Source organism: Acipenser ruthenus, chromosome 14 (assembly GCF_902713425.1).
Source record: "Acipenser ruthenus chromosome 14, fAciRut3.2 maternal haplotype, whole genome shotgun sequence".
Classification (NCBI taxonomy): Eukaryota; Metazoa; Chordata; class Actinopteri; order Acipenseriformes; family Acipenseridae; genus Acipenser; species Acipenser ruthenus.
Genome location: NC_081202.1, coordinates 5,910,121 through 5,926,943, shown reverse-complemented (window position 1 = coordinate 5,926,943; position 16,823 = coordinate 5,910,121). Strand labels below are relative to the sequence as shown.

At 36.1% G+C, this 16,823-nt stretch overlaps 1 protein-coding gene across 6 annotated transcripts in view; it reads left to right on the top strand.

Annotated features, from left to right (window-relative positions):
* LOC117419536 (protein phosphatase 1 regulatory subunit 12A) overlaps positions 1 to 10,952 on the top strand; it is a 62,286-nt gene extending 51,334 nt beyond the window's left edge. For 2 of the 6 annotated variants that reach the window (XM_034032353.3, XM_034032350.3), the window contains 7 exons: positions 696 to 712; positions 821 to 947; positions 1,173 to 1,277; positions 1,432 to 1,479; positions 2,800 to 2,850; positions 6,434 to 6,612; positions 7,858 to 10,952. In XM_034032353.3, the coding sequence (XP_033888244.3) occupies positions 696 to 712; positions 821 to 947; positions 1,173 to 1,277; positions 1,432 to 1,479; positions 2,800 to 2,850; positions 6,434 to 6,568 (483 nt within the window). In that variant the 3' untranslated portion in view covers positions 6,569 to 6,612; positions 7,858 to 10,952. The remainder of the gene's footprint in view (positions 1 to 695; positions 713 to 820; positions 948 to 1,172; positions 1,278 to 1,431; positions 1,480 to 2,799; positions 2,851 to 6,433; positions 6,613 to 7,857) is intronic. The other 4 variants (XM_034032354.3, XM_034032352.3, XM_058985653.1 and 1 more) reach the window with 3 other exon arrangements.
* The last annotated feature ends 5,871 nt before the right edge of the window (positions 10,953 to 16,823 follow it).

Sequence of the window (16,823 nt, the reverse complement as noted above, 5' to 3'; positions counted from 1 at the left end):
TGGAGCAGTGAGCTCCGAAAGGCTGCACACAGCAGCGGTGAGTCACTGACAGTTTTGGCAGACACTCAAGAATGTAAAACAAGGGTCGAGGAGGGTAGAGGGGTCAAGCGCAAGGCAAAAGAAACCTCTGAATGAAGTCTGATTGTGGGGAGAGGAGGGGGGGATATCCGATACGTGACCTGTAGTTTGAGAGTTTTTACCTCCACAGGATGGAAAGTGTCTTAGGTCTGTCTTAGAGTATTCTTTGAATGATACAATGCGAGACAGCTGTAGGCTGCATCAATGTGTCCTTTGCTACTTTAAAACACCTATAGTGTCATGTCTGACAGGAAATACCAGCAGTGCACTAAGCAGGCTTTTGATTCTGAGCTGATATGTCAGGTTCTCTTGGCAATGGGTAACTTGGAATGCATTAACAATGTTCAGATTGTTGTGGGATATGTACTATGTAAATGGAAACACTATTTAAACAGAGCCAAATCAATTTGTATAGGCAGAGACCTAACTGCGCAATAGAGGGTCCTAGATGACAAAAGCAAGTCAAATCTCAATACACTGTTCTCAGGGGGAGGGATGCTCAAATTGGTTTACATGGACAGATGTACATTATAGTTATAATATGAAAACAGAAATTCTATAATTGACTACTGTATACTGGATTTGCATTTCATTTCTTTTTTTTATTTTTATTGCAGAGCGACAGACTTTCAAGGTATGTTTACTTATTTTTCAAAAGTGTTTTATCATGAACAGTTTTAAATAGTGTCAACTTTTTGCAAATGGTGTCCAAGAACGTTTTTGCAAACTTCTCTGATCCTAGGTATGACTCTGGATTGTCTAGCACGGCTATTGATCGTTATGACCATCTTATTGGTCGCAGCAACAGTGAAGGTAGAAAACCATATTCTAGCAGGCTGGAAAGAGAAGATACAACCGACTACAAAAAGGTATTTACAGCAGTCATTTTTGTTTTCTTGGCACCTTTTTTGTGTTTAAACCTATTTTGCATATTGGGATGGGATGCATTTCTAAATCCAGATTATTGAAACAATCTTCAGCAGTTTAATTTGTCAGCAGTTTATGGTTCAGTTTTTGGTGCATATTACAATTTAAATACTGAAATGGAATGCTGTTTTTGTAGATACATAACTTTTTTTTTTAATTTCTTATAGCTTTACGAACAGATTCTAGCTGAAAATGAGAAACTGAAGGCACAATTACGCGACACAGACTTGCAGCTAGCAGACTTGAAATTACAATTGGAGAAGACAACACAGGTTTGAAATGTTTCATGTGTGTCAAAGTCCTGAAGACAAACATTTTGGTTACTGTCTTAATCGGTGTATTAAGGATGAAGACATTGACGAGAGAGCTTGTTCTCAGTTTGATAGTTAAGTGTATATCGAATAATCTTTCCCCCCCCCCCCCCAGAGACAAGAACGGTTTGCTGACAGGTCGCTGTTGGAAATGGAGAAAAGGGTAAAGACTGTTTTTTGCTCTCTCTTTTTTGGTTAGTTTGAAATGGAAGACTTTTCTGGTTATACGGAAAGTGGGGTTATACAAGTCATGAGAAATGGTGCTTTTGGGTCTTTTGTATTTGGGATTTAATTGTCCAAGGACATGCTGAACATGTTCCTTTGCCAGACAGGAAATATCTAGAATCTAGATGGACTGCTGTAGAATTTCTACTTGGTGTATTGACAAATGTAGCACTTGTATAGTGTAGCTTCATTGGGTGGTATTGAGGTAGGTTGACTAGTTTACACAAATATTATTCAAGATATCCACCAATTTTGTGATACGTTTTTATCCTTGTTATTTATAATGCATTTATGATTAGTAATTACTGCAAATAACTAATCTTTTTTTTTTTTTTTTTCTAAACTAAAAACATTTCCACATGGTTTATATCTAAAGGTGACAAGCAAGAGCTATTCTCTGCTGGGTGGTATGGTCTAACCTGTATTTTTGCAGTACATTGCTCCTGCTGCTTGCTGTATATTCACTAGCTGTATTAGCTGGGAAACTACACTGCAGAACCACTAGCTGTTTTGTTTCACTGATCTGTTCATAAACTCTAGCCAGAATATGGGAACCTTTCACATTACAAATATTTCTTGACAATTTTTATAATGAATGTGATTTTCTCAAGTGTAACGCCAGTGTTATATAAGAGCATTATGCTGTGAAAATCACCCCTTCATAAAAAATCTCTGCAGGACTGCATGTGCTTTTTTAAATTATGAAAAATAAAAAATCACTCCACCCTTCTTACATGCCACTATCAACTAGTTTAAAAAAAAAAAAAAATTTTTAAAAAAAATGATTACTTGCTGACCACTTTAATGGGTGTTTGAGGATGGAGTGTAATGTGCCTCTTAACCCACTTCGATAGCGGGTTAAGAGGCACATTGATAGCATGACTACACAGTAGTAACCCACTTTATACAAAAGGCTTAATATGTAAGATATACTATGCAATGTTTGTACTTTAGTAAACAATTTACTGCCAAGTGGAGAACACTTCCTTTTCCAGTGTGTTTTATAGGTATAATGTTTAATTTATTTCAATAGCTTTTCAATCGTTTTAATTTGGTTGATTTTTGTAGAGATACATTTAATACAGACTTGTGTCGGTTTGCTTGAAATGCTCCACATGATCTGCTTGTGTGTTAAGTGATTGTAATAGTTCACAAATATCACTGTAAATGTACACTGCTTAATTTAATTTAAGATTTAAACAAATTCTGCTCGGCCCATGATATGTTTTTAAAAATACCTTTTGTTCTATTAAAACAGGAAAGGCGGGTTCTCGAAAGGAGGATAGCTGAGATGGAAGAAGAACTCAAGGTACTTGTCTCAAGATTTCTGTTTTGACTGTCTGGGGAAAATTGCACACGAGAACTGATATGGTGACGTGTCTCTAAATGTAATACTATAGGAAACTATTTTCTCAAGTATTTGATATCTGTTGCACTGGGTCAAGTTAATTTAGCTTAATGATCAATACATTTTTCTAATCAGATATTATATTATGATCGAACTACCTACTGCAGACAGATACGTTAGTGTATTGTGGCAATTCAGATACACTGAACTGCATTGATTTGATAGCCTGTATAATACGTGCTTGTGTAGATGTGCTGTGGTTTATACAGTTTTAAGAACACTTCCTTTCCAAAGATACTTCCATCAGTAAAATCAATACAAGACAAATTAGAAAGGTCCAAATCTGAGTCAGATTTTGATCTTGTCCTTCTAGAAGTCACTTTTTTTTCATGTAATTTTGGTCTGGAAAATGTCAGTGCACAAGGTGGTATACTGACAGAATAATTATTACTTATGGATTTCTCAACATCCATTTATGCTGATGTAATTTCTTTTCTCAAACGTTTTAACTGTTAAATATTTAAACATGGGCAAATGTATCTGAGTAGTCCCCATTAGTGGTGTGCATATTTTGAGTAATTTTCAATGTTTGTATTCTGGTATTAAAGGAAACAAACAAGCCTATTCATTAGAAAATGTTGCAGCACTTTTTCATTAAACATTTTGCGGCATGTTTTAGACAAGTCTGTTCCAAGGTTATGTCTTTCCGAGGACTACAACCCCACAATTCACTGAGAGATTGGGCATTTCTAAGGATAAAATCTAAGTGTATTTATATCAAAGATAAAATAGAAGTGGTTTTCGTTAGTTTGATCTCAGCAGGTTTTATATGTGTATATACACACACACAGTTGTAGTCACAAGTTTCCATACCCCAATGGAAATGCATGATTTCTAGAAATTTCTCAATAAAGGATTTTAGGAAAAATCTTTTGTAGCTTTTGTGGATGAGGAAAAAAACTTAAATAGATGTCTACATTTATTTCAGCAATTCTTTTTTTTTTTATATATACAAAACTCCAAAAATGCTAATTCAAAAGTATTCATACCCTTTGATGCTATGATAGTATTGTCTACAAGGTGCTAGAAATTTCAATATGATAATGCAGAACCTAATTCTAGAAGTGTCTAGAAAATGCTGGATTGTAGGTGAACATTCTTAAGAGTATAAAAGGGCTAGGCATAGGATGATTGCAGTCATTAGCAATAAGTCCAAGGTTAAATATGGGGAAAATGTAAAGAGCTATCTGAATTATTTAGTGTCATAAAGCTGGAGAAGGATACAAGAAGGTTTTCAAGTATTTGAGTATCCCAGTTTCAACTTTCTATTATCAAAAAGTACAAGACTCATGGTACTGTCAGTGTCTCTCGGTCTGAAAGAAAGAAGGATCTTTCACCAAGAACAAGTAGAAGAATTGTGAGGAAGGTTAATAACAATCTGAGATTGACTGCCAAAGATATTCAAAGTGAATTGGCTGCAAGTGGGACTGGGGTTTCCATTTCAACCATAAGTGAAGGTCTCAATGGACTCAGGCCAAAGAAAAAGCCACTCTTAGGAAAACGTCACAAGGACAATTGCTTAGTTTGCAAAACAGCATTTGAATGATGGATATGAGTTCTGGTCAAAGGTTTTGTGGAGTGATGGAACAGAAATCGAGCTGTTTGGTTAATCTGATAGTCGTTACGTTTGGAGAAAGTCTGGCGAGGCGCACAAAGAAAAGAACACCATACCTATTGTCAAGCATGGAGGTGGTAATATCCTTCTATGGTGCTATTTTTTCCTGTAATGGCACAGAACATTTAGTTCCAATACATGGTAAAATGGATTCCATAGCATACCAAAAGATACTGGCCAATCATCTGAAGCCCTCCGCTACAAAACTTGGTTTAAACACAACTGGGTGGCCAACACGACAACGATCCAAAGCACAAGTCAAAATCTACTTCAGAATGGTTAAAAAAGAATAAAATCAAGGTTATGGAATGGCCTAGTCAAAGTCCCGATCTAAATCCGACTGAGAATCTTTGGTATGAGTTGAAGAAGTTTGAGCACAAGAGAAGTCCACAAAAGCAAAACTTTTCTACAAAAGATTTTCCCTGTAATTTTTTTTTTTTTGTGAAATTTCTGGAATTTATAAATTTCCATTGGGGTATGTAATCTTTTGACTACAACTGTGTGTGTAATATTAATGTTTATAGATAGATATAAATAAAATTAGTGCTGGGATGAACACAGGATTTTCATGTTCGGATATTCGCTCGTAATTTAAATATTAGTTCGGATATTCGTTCGTTTTTCAAAAAGTAGTAAACCAACTCTCTCTCTCTCTCTCTCTCTCTCTCTCTCTCTCTCAAATACGAACATCTCTTTTGCATCTGAATATATGTCCAAAAATATTCGCTCGGATATTTGTCCCAGCACTAATATATATAAAATACACATCAGTAGGTAGAGGTAGATTGAAAGGTTTCACATTCCTACAACTAGACATGCAACTATTTGATTTGTCTATGGCACATACATAATTAGGCCTACTGCTTGGCATTACATAAAAAGTGCAGTAACCTCAAATGTTGTATCGGATTGCATTAAACTCGAGACTTGGCTGCGTAGAAATATGCAATGAATTTACATTCTTCCAATGGCTGATTGTTAATCAACACAAATGTTTTTGAAAATATTTATAGAGGGACTTTTTTGGAAGATGGCTCTGTTGCTCTTTGGCCTCTCGTCTCTGGAGCTCCCTTCCAACAGCTATCAGGGACTCGGAGTCTCTGTCTTTTAAATCGCACCTCAAGACTCATTTATACATTGGCTTACTGCAATATATAGTTTTTATTGTATTTTTTTTAATGTAAAGCACTTTGGGATTTTTTTAATGAAAGGTGCTATACAAAATCGATGTGGTGTCACTGTTATTATTAACTTTACTGAATTCAATAGTAAGCATATCGCTATGTCTAAAAGCAGCATTTTCCACAGAGGCAGCAGATATTGTAAATATGTGGGATGTAATGTGGAAATGTGATACTGTTGTAATTGTATATCAAAAATGCAGTAAGGTTCAGGCTAGAAGTTTTGCAAGTATGTTAAAATTAATAAGGCTGACCTATTTCATGAGTGTTGTGCGCACTAATAATTGAAATTACAAAATGCCTTCTTGGCAAAGACTTGGTGAAACACTTTATAGCAAAGTTGACAGACTTCAGATTCTTCTCAAAACATTCAAACCTTTCAATTCTTGCAAACCACTGAGAATGCAAAAGAACATTTCTTGTGGGTGTCATCATTTTTCAATGTACTTTTTTTGATCTGCAAACTGGAAGACAAACTTTAAGTTTGATCTGCTGTTCTCCATCAGTTTTGTTTTTGTTACTCTTTTGCTCAACATAAGCCACACATCAAACTGGAGACATTTGTGTTTAACCCTTCTGAATTTGTATGCTTGTTCTTTCCTAATCTCTTTTTTTTTTCCATACCCAATGCTCCTTTTTCCTTTTTTTTCCTTCAATTCTATTGTTTTTGTGTTCTGATTTCCTGCAGAACCTACGTCAAGTAAAGCAGATTCAGACTCTGAGGCAGTTAAATGAGAGATTGGTTGCTGAGAATAGGGCTCTGACCAGAGTGGTGACAAAGCTTTCAGAGTCCTGTAGTCAGCTGCAGGCTGTGGACTTGTAGCTCCCCCTCCCATTCTTCATTACCTCTTCCCCCGCAATAGCCAGGCAGGTGCCAAACTTCAGCCGTCTTCCTGGTGTAGATATTCGTGGTGTTATTTGTGTGCCTGGAGACTGAACTTTGTTTTTTTTATTTTTTATATTGTCAAATTGCTTGGTCTGGCTTCTTGCATGATGTTGCTTTCTGTGGCAAGAACGGTCTTTTTCATGATTTCACATTATTTATTGCTATTGCTTTGTTCTGTTTTATTTCTGTGCTGTGTATACCATTATTCAGGATCCTGTAAGGATAGTTTTTGAAAAGTAATGTTCTGTAATGGAAATATGTGGTTAGGTAGAAACTGGCTATTGGGCCATCACAGTTTTGCATCGCTTGAATTAGCACTGAGAAATTGCTATGTTTGCTGTGGGAAGGCAGTTTGGAGATGTAAGAACAAGCATGTCTCTATCTGTTTAGTTGTCTAAGGTGTTATTTGGTAGACGGTGTTATTTCCTGTAGTTTACACATCATAATACAGTTGTTACATGATTGTAATATATTTTGTAACACAATTGGATATTTTCATCAGTCCATTATAGAATAATCAATTAATCAAGTGGAGTTATTGACATGCAGCTATTGCACAAGATGCGTACAAATTTGATGGATGTGTATCCGTTGAGCAGTTTCTCTAATTGGACTTAGTTTTAAAAATAATTAAATGTCTGTTTTCAAGGCACTTTTTGTGCATTGCATTGAAAAACAATGTGCTTCAACTTGAAATATATTCTTTTATTAAAATAGGCCAATATTTATGGTGGGGGCACTTGGGCTGCATGGGTCTTGCAGCTTTGATATTGTTTGGTGAAGCAGGGTATTCACATAGCTTTTATATTTGAAAATACCTAGGATAAATAGATCTTCTACAGTGCACTCTTATTAAATATATGCTCGGGGTTTAATTTCTTGTATTGGGGAGCATTTTTATAAAAGGTGTTCAGAATTGATGTTCATATTGGTCCAACAAATCTGAAGTAGTGTGCCAGTACTACGCCAAAATAGAAAGTGGAATACTGACAAAATAATTAGCACTTAATGGTTCACCTCTATTTATGCCACACCACAAGTCTGTTCATGTTTCAATTAGCATTTCAATGCTTCTGTAAATGGGAACTGAAAGAATAACGTAATAACCAGATTATTGCAATAACCTGATGTGGAGTGCACTGTAGTTGGGTGACTTCTTCTAAATGACCTGTTTATGTACTAGCTGTTGAAAGGCTTTTCATTTTATATATGTATTTATTTTTCAGATGCTACCAGACTTGAAAGCAGACAACCAGAGACTAAAGGATGAAAACGGAGCCTTGATTAGAGTCATAAGCAAACTTTCCAAGTAAACCCAGTTTCTGCAGCAGCACAACTAATGGTATTGCACAGTAATATTAATTGCAACAGACATCAGCTACAAGGCTAAGATCTCCTTTCCTTCCATCTGCAGAAGCCCCTGCCCCACATCCCATCCTATTTTATCATCCATTAACCCTAACTAGGTTATTTTACTGAAACCTGCGGCTGCTGACAAGACTGAGTTTACAGTGAGAAAACATTACAAGAAAAATTAAGGCCAGGGACGCCTCGAATATTTAACCAATAAGCCTTAGTTGTACATAAACTCTTGCATCAAGCACGCTCAGCTGTGACAGAAGAAGAGTTACTCAACACAAGATTAACTGTGCCACAGAGCTTGCATATTTTTCTGTTTGTGTTTTTTTCATCACCTGCTTAGAGGTGTTGTGTGCTGTACTGTTCTTCTAACCACCCATGTGCCAGAGGTATTTCCCTAGTTGCTCAGTGTTCACTCAACTGTCCAGTCTGGAGAGCCCCAACATCTCACCCAAATAATGGAGGTTACTGCAAGGGTTGGTTTTGTTTTTTAAACAGAGGAAACCATTTGTCTCGCCATATTGAACAGGTGGACTTGGTGGAACATTAGCTTTCACTCTATGTGCAATATGCATTTATTTCTTATAAAATGCTTTAATGAGTCCATTAAAAGTAGAATTATTTTGATTTCTTTTCTGCCTTCACCTTTTTTTTTTAGTTTGTAGTGTAATTGTTGGATTATATACTAATCTTCACTTCATTTTAGCCGGTACTGAGTGATGCTGTATATATGTACTGTTTGAGTTTCAGACCACCACATGGCATGCATTATGCTTCCCTATTTACAAAAATAAAGTCTGTTACTATTAAAATGTACAACTGCAGAAATAGTGTGTTTTTAACTAATTTCAATTATTTTATAATATAAATATTGGATATAATAGTGCTGTCTTATTTAAAGATAGCATACAGATTTTTTTTTTAAAAGTGTTCTCAATAATAAATGTGTGAAAGGGTAATAATAATTGCTTCACTACATTTCACACAGTGTATCTTTGGAAGAGTGCTGTTTTTTTAATCTGAAGTACTAGCCAAAGCATCACAAAGTGTTGGGTATTCCTAACCCCATCCTTTCACTTTACTGTCTACATGCACTGTGTAAATGCCATGTGAAGATTAATTTATAGTTTTGAGAGTATCATGTCGGAGACCAGAAATCGGACCATATATTTTATGCATTTTGGTGGCCTTTTCAATTAGCTATAGTGAATGAGACTAATTGTCAGCATTTCTTTTTTTTTATTTTTTCTCCCAGTCATGGCATGTAAACAGAAGTGTGACTTCATACTGGCACACATTGTGCTGTAACCTAAAACCACTGAAGAGATCAACCATTAAAAGAAATTGTACATTGTAAAGCTTGCGGTAGCTATTGTATTGTCATTGATTATATTGTATACTATATAAAATGTGAATGTATACCCCCTTCATAAAAAGCAAAACAAGGTCTTGGTGTTTATTACCTATTTTAGTTTTAAACCTGGGCAAGTGTCCCTCTGTCTGTCTTATTTGGTGATTTGGTTTTGTGTAGGTGTGAGGCCATGCTCTTGCTGCCATGCTCTTGCTACCATGCTCAGGATTTTTGATTTCAAAGGTACAAGGAGAGTTTGAAATCCCTCGTATGGATTGATCTTGTGTGACTGGTTGATTTATGATGACCCAAATGTTCACTGAGCAATTGGGTATTGCTAAAAGAGTAGAAGTTTGAATGATAGTGAACAAGGGGTTAAATGGTTACTCTCACTGTGAGAATTAACTAAAACCTTTCAGATTTTGTTAGTTTTGGGTGCATGTGCAGATTTATCAAAGCTATTTGTTTCTAATATTTTAGTGTTTTATATTTAGGTTATTTATTCTTTACCTGAGAGTGAAGTGGCTACAGTGCTATGATTTTATTGGTAGTATCGAGCAGACCTTGTATCAGCATGAAACTAGTTGCTGAAACTCAGTTATTTTGAAAATTGTATTTTGACATATACAAATAAAAACAAATAAAGTTATTTTAACGTGTCTTGTTGTGTTAAAGCTAGACTTCTAATAATCTTGCACACACACAATGTTATGTTTTCTAAGTTGTCTAAGCCAGGTATACATTTAAGAATAACTACAGTAAGTAAATGGTAATATGATGTGTAAGGCACTTTTTAAAGTTGAATGTGATTTTAATACATGGTGACTTACAAATGTGTCCCATTGAAGTGCCATTGTGCAAATCAATGTTGAAAAGGTTTAAGTAAAACTATTTCTGTTTTAATAGGAAGGTGTAAGGTATTGTTAATATCCTTTTGGTTTGTGACATTTGCAATGCCAGAATTTTGACACTTACCGGCATTCCATCTGCAGGTAGGAAGCACTTGAAATAGGAACCAAGTGCTTCAGTCTTTTTGGTGGGATATTTACCAGTAGGTAGAGTCCAGGAAAACACAAGCTGTCTCTTCTGCTCATTCATTTGAAGTATGCATTTATATTTAAGTCAAGTATTTGTGATTGGAAATGCCACAAGTGTATTAAAAAAAATCAAAGCCCTTTTGAAAGGGCTGCAACAGTTAGCAATTTCTGTCCACGTTACCTGTAACAAAGATCTTGTCGGAGCAAGGAGCATTTTTATTAGGAATATATAATGCATGCCATGTGGAGCTACCCGTGCAACCTCTGGATTAATCTGTTAGAAGAACTCGTTTTAATTCGGCCAACTCTTCTAATTGCAATGAGACCAAATCGTGAACTTTGGAAAAGAACAATATGCAGTACAGAATTAGAACAATGTTGCACACAGCGAGTGTTGAGATGAACAAGCCAGCAATTGCCCAGCATGGGAGAAGAATGGGTATGGTACTAATTAAGCATCCTTGTAGGGAGTACCGCATGTATTTATTTACTTGTTAACTTGCCACCACTCTTTCTACAGTAACTGTCTTGTATTGTGCATTATAAATATGTATTAAATGAACTTGTATAAATACTACAGAGTACTGTGTGGTAACAAAGTGGCCAACTTCCCTCCTGGAATCTGTTGTAACCTCAGCTCCCATCCCCTTGTGTTGTAAAAATAGAGCCGTGAGTGTATCTGGAATAGAACATGTTGGATCCTTTCTGTATCTTTGGAGAGAGACGTTGGATGTCTGGCAGGTTACTCGGCCAGTTGAAAGACAGGAACGCCCGAAGAGCCTTGCACGTTTTTGTACACAGCTGTATTTTTCGTTATGTTCTGAACTGGGCACCACACGCAGAAAATCATTTTTTGTTTAGCTATAATTTTGGTTAAATTTGATTATGCATATCAATCACATTTAAATGTTTAATAACACATAACTGACAAAATAAAATGCATGCAAAAGTACATATTTATGCTGCTATCAACAACTTGGCGATTTTGAATTTTATAGTTTTATGTATGAACTGTGTATTTGTGCGTGTACAGCTATGGCCAAAAGTTTTGCATCGCCCTATGGAATGAACTAATTTTGCTTCATAATCAAATGAAACAAGCTGAATAATGTTGTGTTAACATTAAATTACATACCACTTTGTTGAGTGTGTGTAGTATATGAAACTACAAATTGAAAAATGTGACATTTTGATATCTAACAAATACTGTACTATTATGGCTTCCGGTAGACTCTTGCAATGTCATATTGTAGTTTCTTTGATTAAATGATAAATACGAGATTGGAGTTTACCTTTTTAATTTTTTTTTTTATTGTCTCAAACCTAAAATTGTAGGTGATGCAAAACGTTTGACCATAGCTGTATATCTTGTGAAGTACACTGGAACCTGTCTAATCCGGTGTTGCTTGGGACTGGAAAATTGGGCAGAATTATACAGTATGCTGGGTTAGTGGTATTGCAAAATGTAGTACTGTACGAAAAATGTATTTTAAAAACTCTCACAGTACATGGTATGACCTGTAATTCAAGGTTTATATTCATTTACTTTCTCCATTGTGTAAACAAGGATTTTACTGTAGATGTACCATATGTGCAGGACGTGCTTATTTACACAACATACTTCACTGTAAATTTAGATAAGAAAATCACATGACTTGGTGTCGGACTGCACAGCCATATTTATATTGGTTTTAGGCAGACAAGTCTTGCAGAGCATGCTGGATTCCAGAATAGACAGGTTCTGGATTGTAGAGGGTATTAAACCATTATTTCATTATTTGGCTGGAAACCAAAAATGATGCCCAATTATACAGGAATCTGGTCTGTAAATTTGCAGAATTGGACAGGTTTTACTCTAATAGTTATAATAGGTCTCAGGACTATGCTTTGATTTTGATTACAAACACACTTTATATACAAGGGGATTCATAAACCACACGCCATGTGAACATTGCAGATCATGTTTAAAATGAGCTGTGCCATTGGTCTGGTCAGTCATTAAATTGTCCTGTACGTCGGCTACAAGCGATTTCCCCCAAGATTTGTAACGAAGTGTAAACAGAGTTCTTCATTTCTGGGTATATGTAATAGAATATTAGCTATACACATGTGAAAGTAAATTGTACAGATACCTCTTTCTGCCTGCCAAACCCAAGCAACAGATGTTATCAAGCCACTAATCTCTGGATGGGATTGTCCAGCCTGGTGACTAATAGAGTGGCTGAAGTCCAAAAAATAGACAATCCCCTTTCCTCCCTAAACCAGCAGTGCACAAAGATCAGCCCCTCTCGTGGAGGTTCCCCAGCCAAGATCAGCAAACCCAGTGGAAACTGGATTCGCATTGCTCTCGACTCCAAGCAGCAGTACTACCCAGAAATAAATATATATTTGACAACACCAGGCTAACATGTTAATATCCATAGTGTATTAAGTACACATTTAATGTATAAAATATGTACAGTTAATTGTCCAGATATGTTACATTTGTGTGATCATATACATCATGCATTATGATGTTTAATGTGTGATCATATTCACACATTAAACATAATGCATGATGTATTTCATTTCATGTGAGTGGTGTTAACTGTGTAAATCACTGCACCAATTTGGTCCTTTACTGATTTTTCAAACAGCTGGTTTCACAAACCTTAATTGGCACTACTTTACCCAAAGTAACATTAGGTAGTCCAGGATTAGTGATAATCGGGGTCTGAGAATCTTAACTTTTTGCCCAAAACAGTTTTTCAAGTGTTGCCTCCATTCAAGCATTTGTTCCACAAATGTAGTACTAGTTAAACCTGGTCTCTGCAGTCTTTTTTTTTATACTCTTAATGTTTACTTTAGTTTGAACTTGTTTGCTTCTGCTGACAAGTCTTACCTAAGAACATGTTGCAGTTTGTGAAACCACAAATGCATTAGGAAAGTCCTATTGGCATCAATATGAAGGATAACCCAACAAGCTTTGTAGATGTACATTCAATCCACTAGGTGGTGCTGGTTTGCATAAAGGCATGAAGCTTTATTACATAGTACTAATAGATTCATGACCACCTTATTTTGTGTGTAAATAGCAGGGGAGTGTAGTTAGTGATCACCCAGGAAATGTGCTAATAATATCCAGCATCACGTCCCAAAGTTACATATATCTATTTTTTGTGGCTTGTTAAAGGAAGATTCTAACAAATAATCAATTCTGGTGAATTGGATAGTGTGTAAGAAAAAAGTTAATAAATGTGTTCATAATATGCAGCACCTGCTGAACATGTATGAGCTTCAACCCCCCCCCCCCCCCCTAGGAATTCTAATAAATAACATCATTAGGTACTATAATCTAGACTGCTGTCTCAACCAGAGGAGCATTACATTTGATAGCTGGTAGTACTGAGTTTATAGTTACTTAATTAAGAATAACCTACTTAATAAAGTGGCCACACTTAACGTCATGTTAACAAAGCATTTACCAGTTTGCCTACGATTGTAAGTCGCCCTGGATAAGGGCGTCTGCTAAGAAATAAATAATAATAATAATAATAATAATGTTAAGGTAAGACTATGTTTTCCTAAAAAGATCCATCATGTTAATGTTAAAAATCTTCAAATAAATCACTTCTATATGCACCTTATTTTATTCTGGCTAGTTCTGTGACAAGAGCTGTTTTGTTTGAGAAAAACAATGACACAAACTTAGCACAGTGGTGAATGTTTTATCAATATGGCTGCTAGTTCATCATCCTTTTTTTTTTTTTTTTGTCCATTTGTGCTGTTCGTAGCGCATGTCTTAAATGACTATTAACTTGACAGGAAGCACATTTGGATTGCACAGGCCTATAATATGAAAGGAGTTTGTTAAGTTTTTTTTTGGGGGGGGGGGGGGGGGGTTGGTGAAAAATGAAGAATTATTATATCCCACTGGACATGCCTTAAACTTAATCATTGGGATTCTTTAAGACCAGACTTAAACTACTACAGTGAAAACAAGATAAGCATTGATGGATCAAATGGCTTCCTCTCGTTCATACATTTTTTTCTGTTCTTATGCTTAAACCTTTGTGTCTTCTCAAAACAACAAAGTGTAACGTACTGGGGCATGTTCTTTCACCCTCTATCTTCAAAAGATAACTAGATTTTATTGTTAAATGGGAACTAGTGTAACTATTAGCTCTGCCACTGTTGAGCAGGTACAGAAGCGGATTCCAATCCAGCCTGTGGGTCAATATTATCTTTATCAATATTAGCGGAATTCTGTTTGTGTGGGAAAAATGAGAAATGACATGAGGCCTTTTTTTAATTTGAATTGTATTTTCAGTCTTACGAATTCCCAGGGCCTTTTCCCAGGAAAAATAAAAGAGGACTGCCTCAAGGCATGCTGGGAGTTCAATGAACACACCCAGTACTAGTTAATTATCAAATTACTTAAAATAGGTTGTGGTTTCAGGGGTTAGAGCTGAGGATGTGGGAGCCAGGATATTGGCCCTGAATCTAAGTTCAGCCACTCTGTGTCTCTCTGAGCCTCTGTTCTTCTCAATTGTCCAAACTGGACACACAACAACTAAACTCACAATTGGGCTAAGCCATTTCCAGACAGCCAAATAATGAAAAGCACAAACTGTCTGGGCCAAACCTAATGACTGTATTGTCAAACTAATATGGTAAACTTTTCAACCAGACATTTTGATTCCGCAATAAAGGACAATGGTCATTTTAAGACTGTTCTATGGCCATCAATCTATAGTGATGAATACAATCTTGCATTACTGTGGGTGTGCATTTCAGTGATACCTCTGTGTTGACAGTACACCCAATTAGCATGCAAAACATACAAACATGGGGCAGGGGGGACACTAGCTGCTATGTAGCCTGACTGGTTTCCTTTGTTTTTGACAGCCATGTGTAGCAGTGTATATAACTTCTGTGGTTTTCATCGCTAATAAAGCAATTAATAGGCCAAAAACAGCCCTAAATGACAAGCTTCCTGACCTCTTAAAATTACAGTTCCTTGTTGTTATTCATTCCTCAATCCATTAGATTCTGCTATGATAGTTCCTGGCTGATTGTTACAACCGTACAGTTTGCACTATTCATTTTGTACTGTGCTTTACATTGCTTTATACTGTGACATGCTGATCCCCAGACTGTGAGATACAGGTGCAAGGCTTTTAAAGCCGTGCTTTTGTTCTGTTACCCACTTGACTACCTTGATGACAACAAGGCAGTGAATCCTTGAGTCATAGTTATTGCTACAGGATTGCATTTCACTGTACTGTATTTGACAGCACAATGGGCCCTATTCACAAAGCCATACCTGTGTTTTATTTTTCAATAGCTGTTTGCACATTCCGTAAGGTAGAGCATTTAGAAACAAAAGAATAGACAACTATTGTTTTTTGAAAAAAGCCGACAATATTTTAGGAAAACCAATTCATCGGAGTAGACTGAGTCTGATTAGGTTGCAAGGCAACATAGTGGATCTGTCAAAGTCTAGTTATGTGGACCAGCGGTTCAGAAGTTACAGAGGGACACAGTTCTTGGATTTAACCAACATTGAAACTGCTATCACGGGATCCATTTGAGCTATAGATATGATTTCAGTGAACATAGTAAACAACACTGTTGAGTGTTGAATAGTTATGGATGCATATGCTACTGTAGTATATGCTGGTGAAATGTGAAATCAAAGGTTAATCATTTTTATTTTTTATTTAAAAAGTAGCTTTAATAGAAGGTGTGGCTGGCAGAGTTGAAAGGTCACATTGTGAAATGGTTTGATGAGGACATCTGTTCTCTCCAAACTACTGAAAGCCAGCTAGTCAGATTTAGAGAAAAATAATTATAACTGAATAGTGGGGAGAGATTACCCAGAACCAATAATTGCAAATACCATATCAAAAAAGAAATGAAACTATTAAATAATGCAAATCAAATTAATAATATGTAACAAAAATCATTGTTAGCAGCACGTCCATAGTGGACCACCATCACAAAGCGCTTTACAAGATACAGTAAAAAAAAAAAAAAAAAAAAAAGCATAATACATTAAATACAAGGCTAGGATGTAGAAAGAAAATTCTAAAACATTGTGGATGCATAAAAAAAGTAGTAACGACACAACAGCTAATAACAGATATCAGACTTCAGGAGCATGGAAAGCAAGTGGGTCTTGAGAGCTGATTTAAAGCGAGCGACGGTGGGAGCATCACGCACCGAAGGGTCAGTCCTTTAATTTCCAGTCTTCTGGTCTCTTCTCTTCGAAGCATGCTTATCAATTGTAGTTTGTACAATACATCTGCCAGTACTAATCCTAATTTGGCTTCTTCCAGAGATTCTTCTGTTTGAATGGAAACATCTGGGCCTGTCCTCTCTGCTCTAGTCTCAAAAGCATCTTATGATTCATCCACGTGAAAATCTAAGTATGCAAAAGATGTATGGATTCAGTGGACTGCAC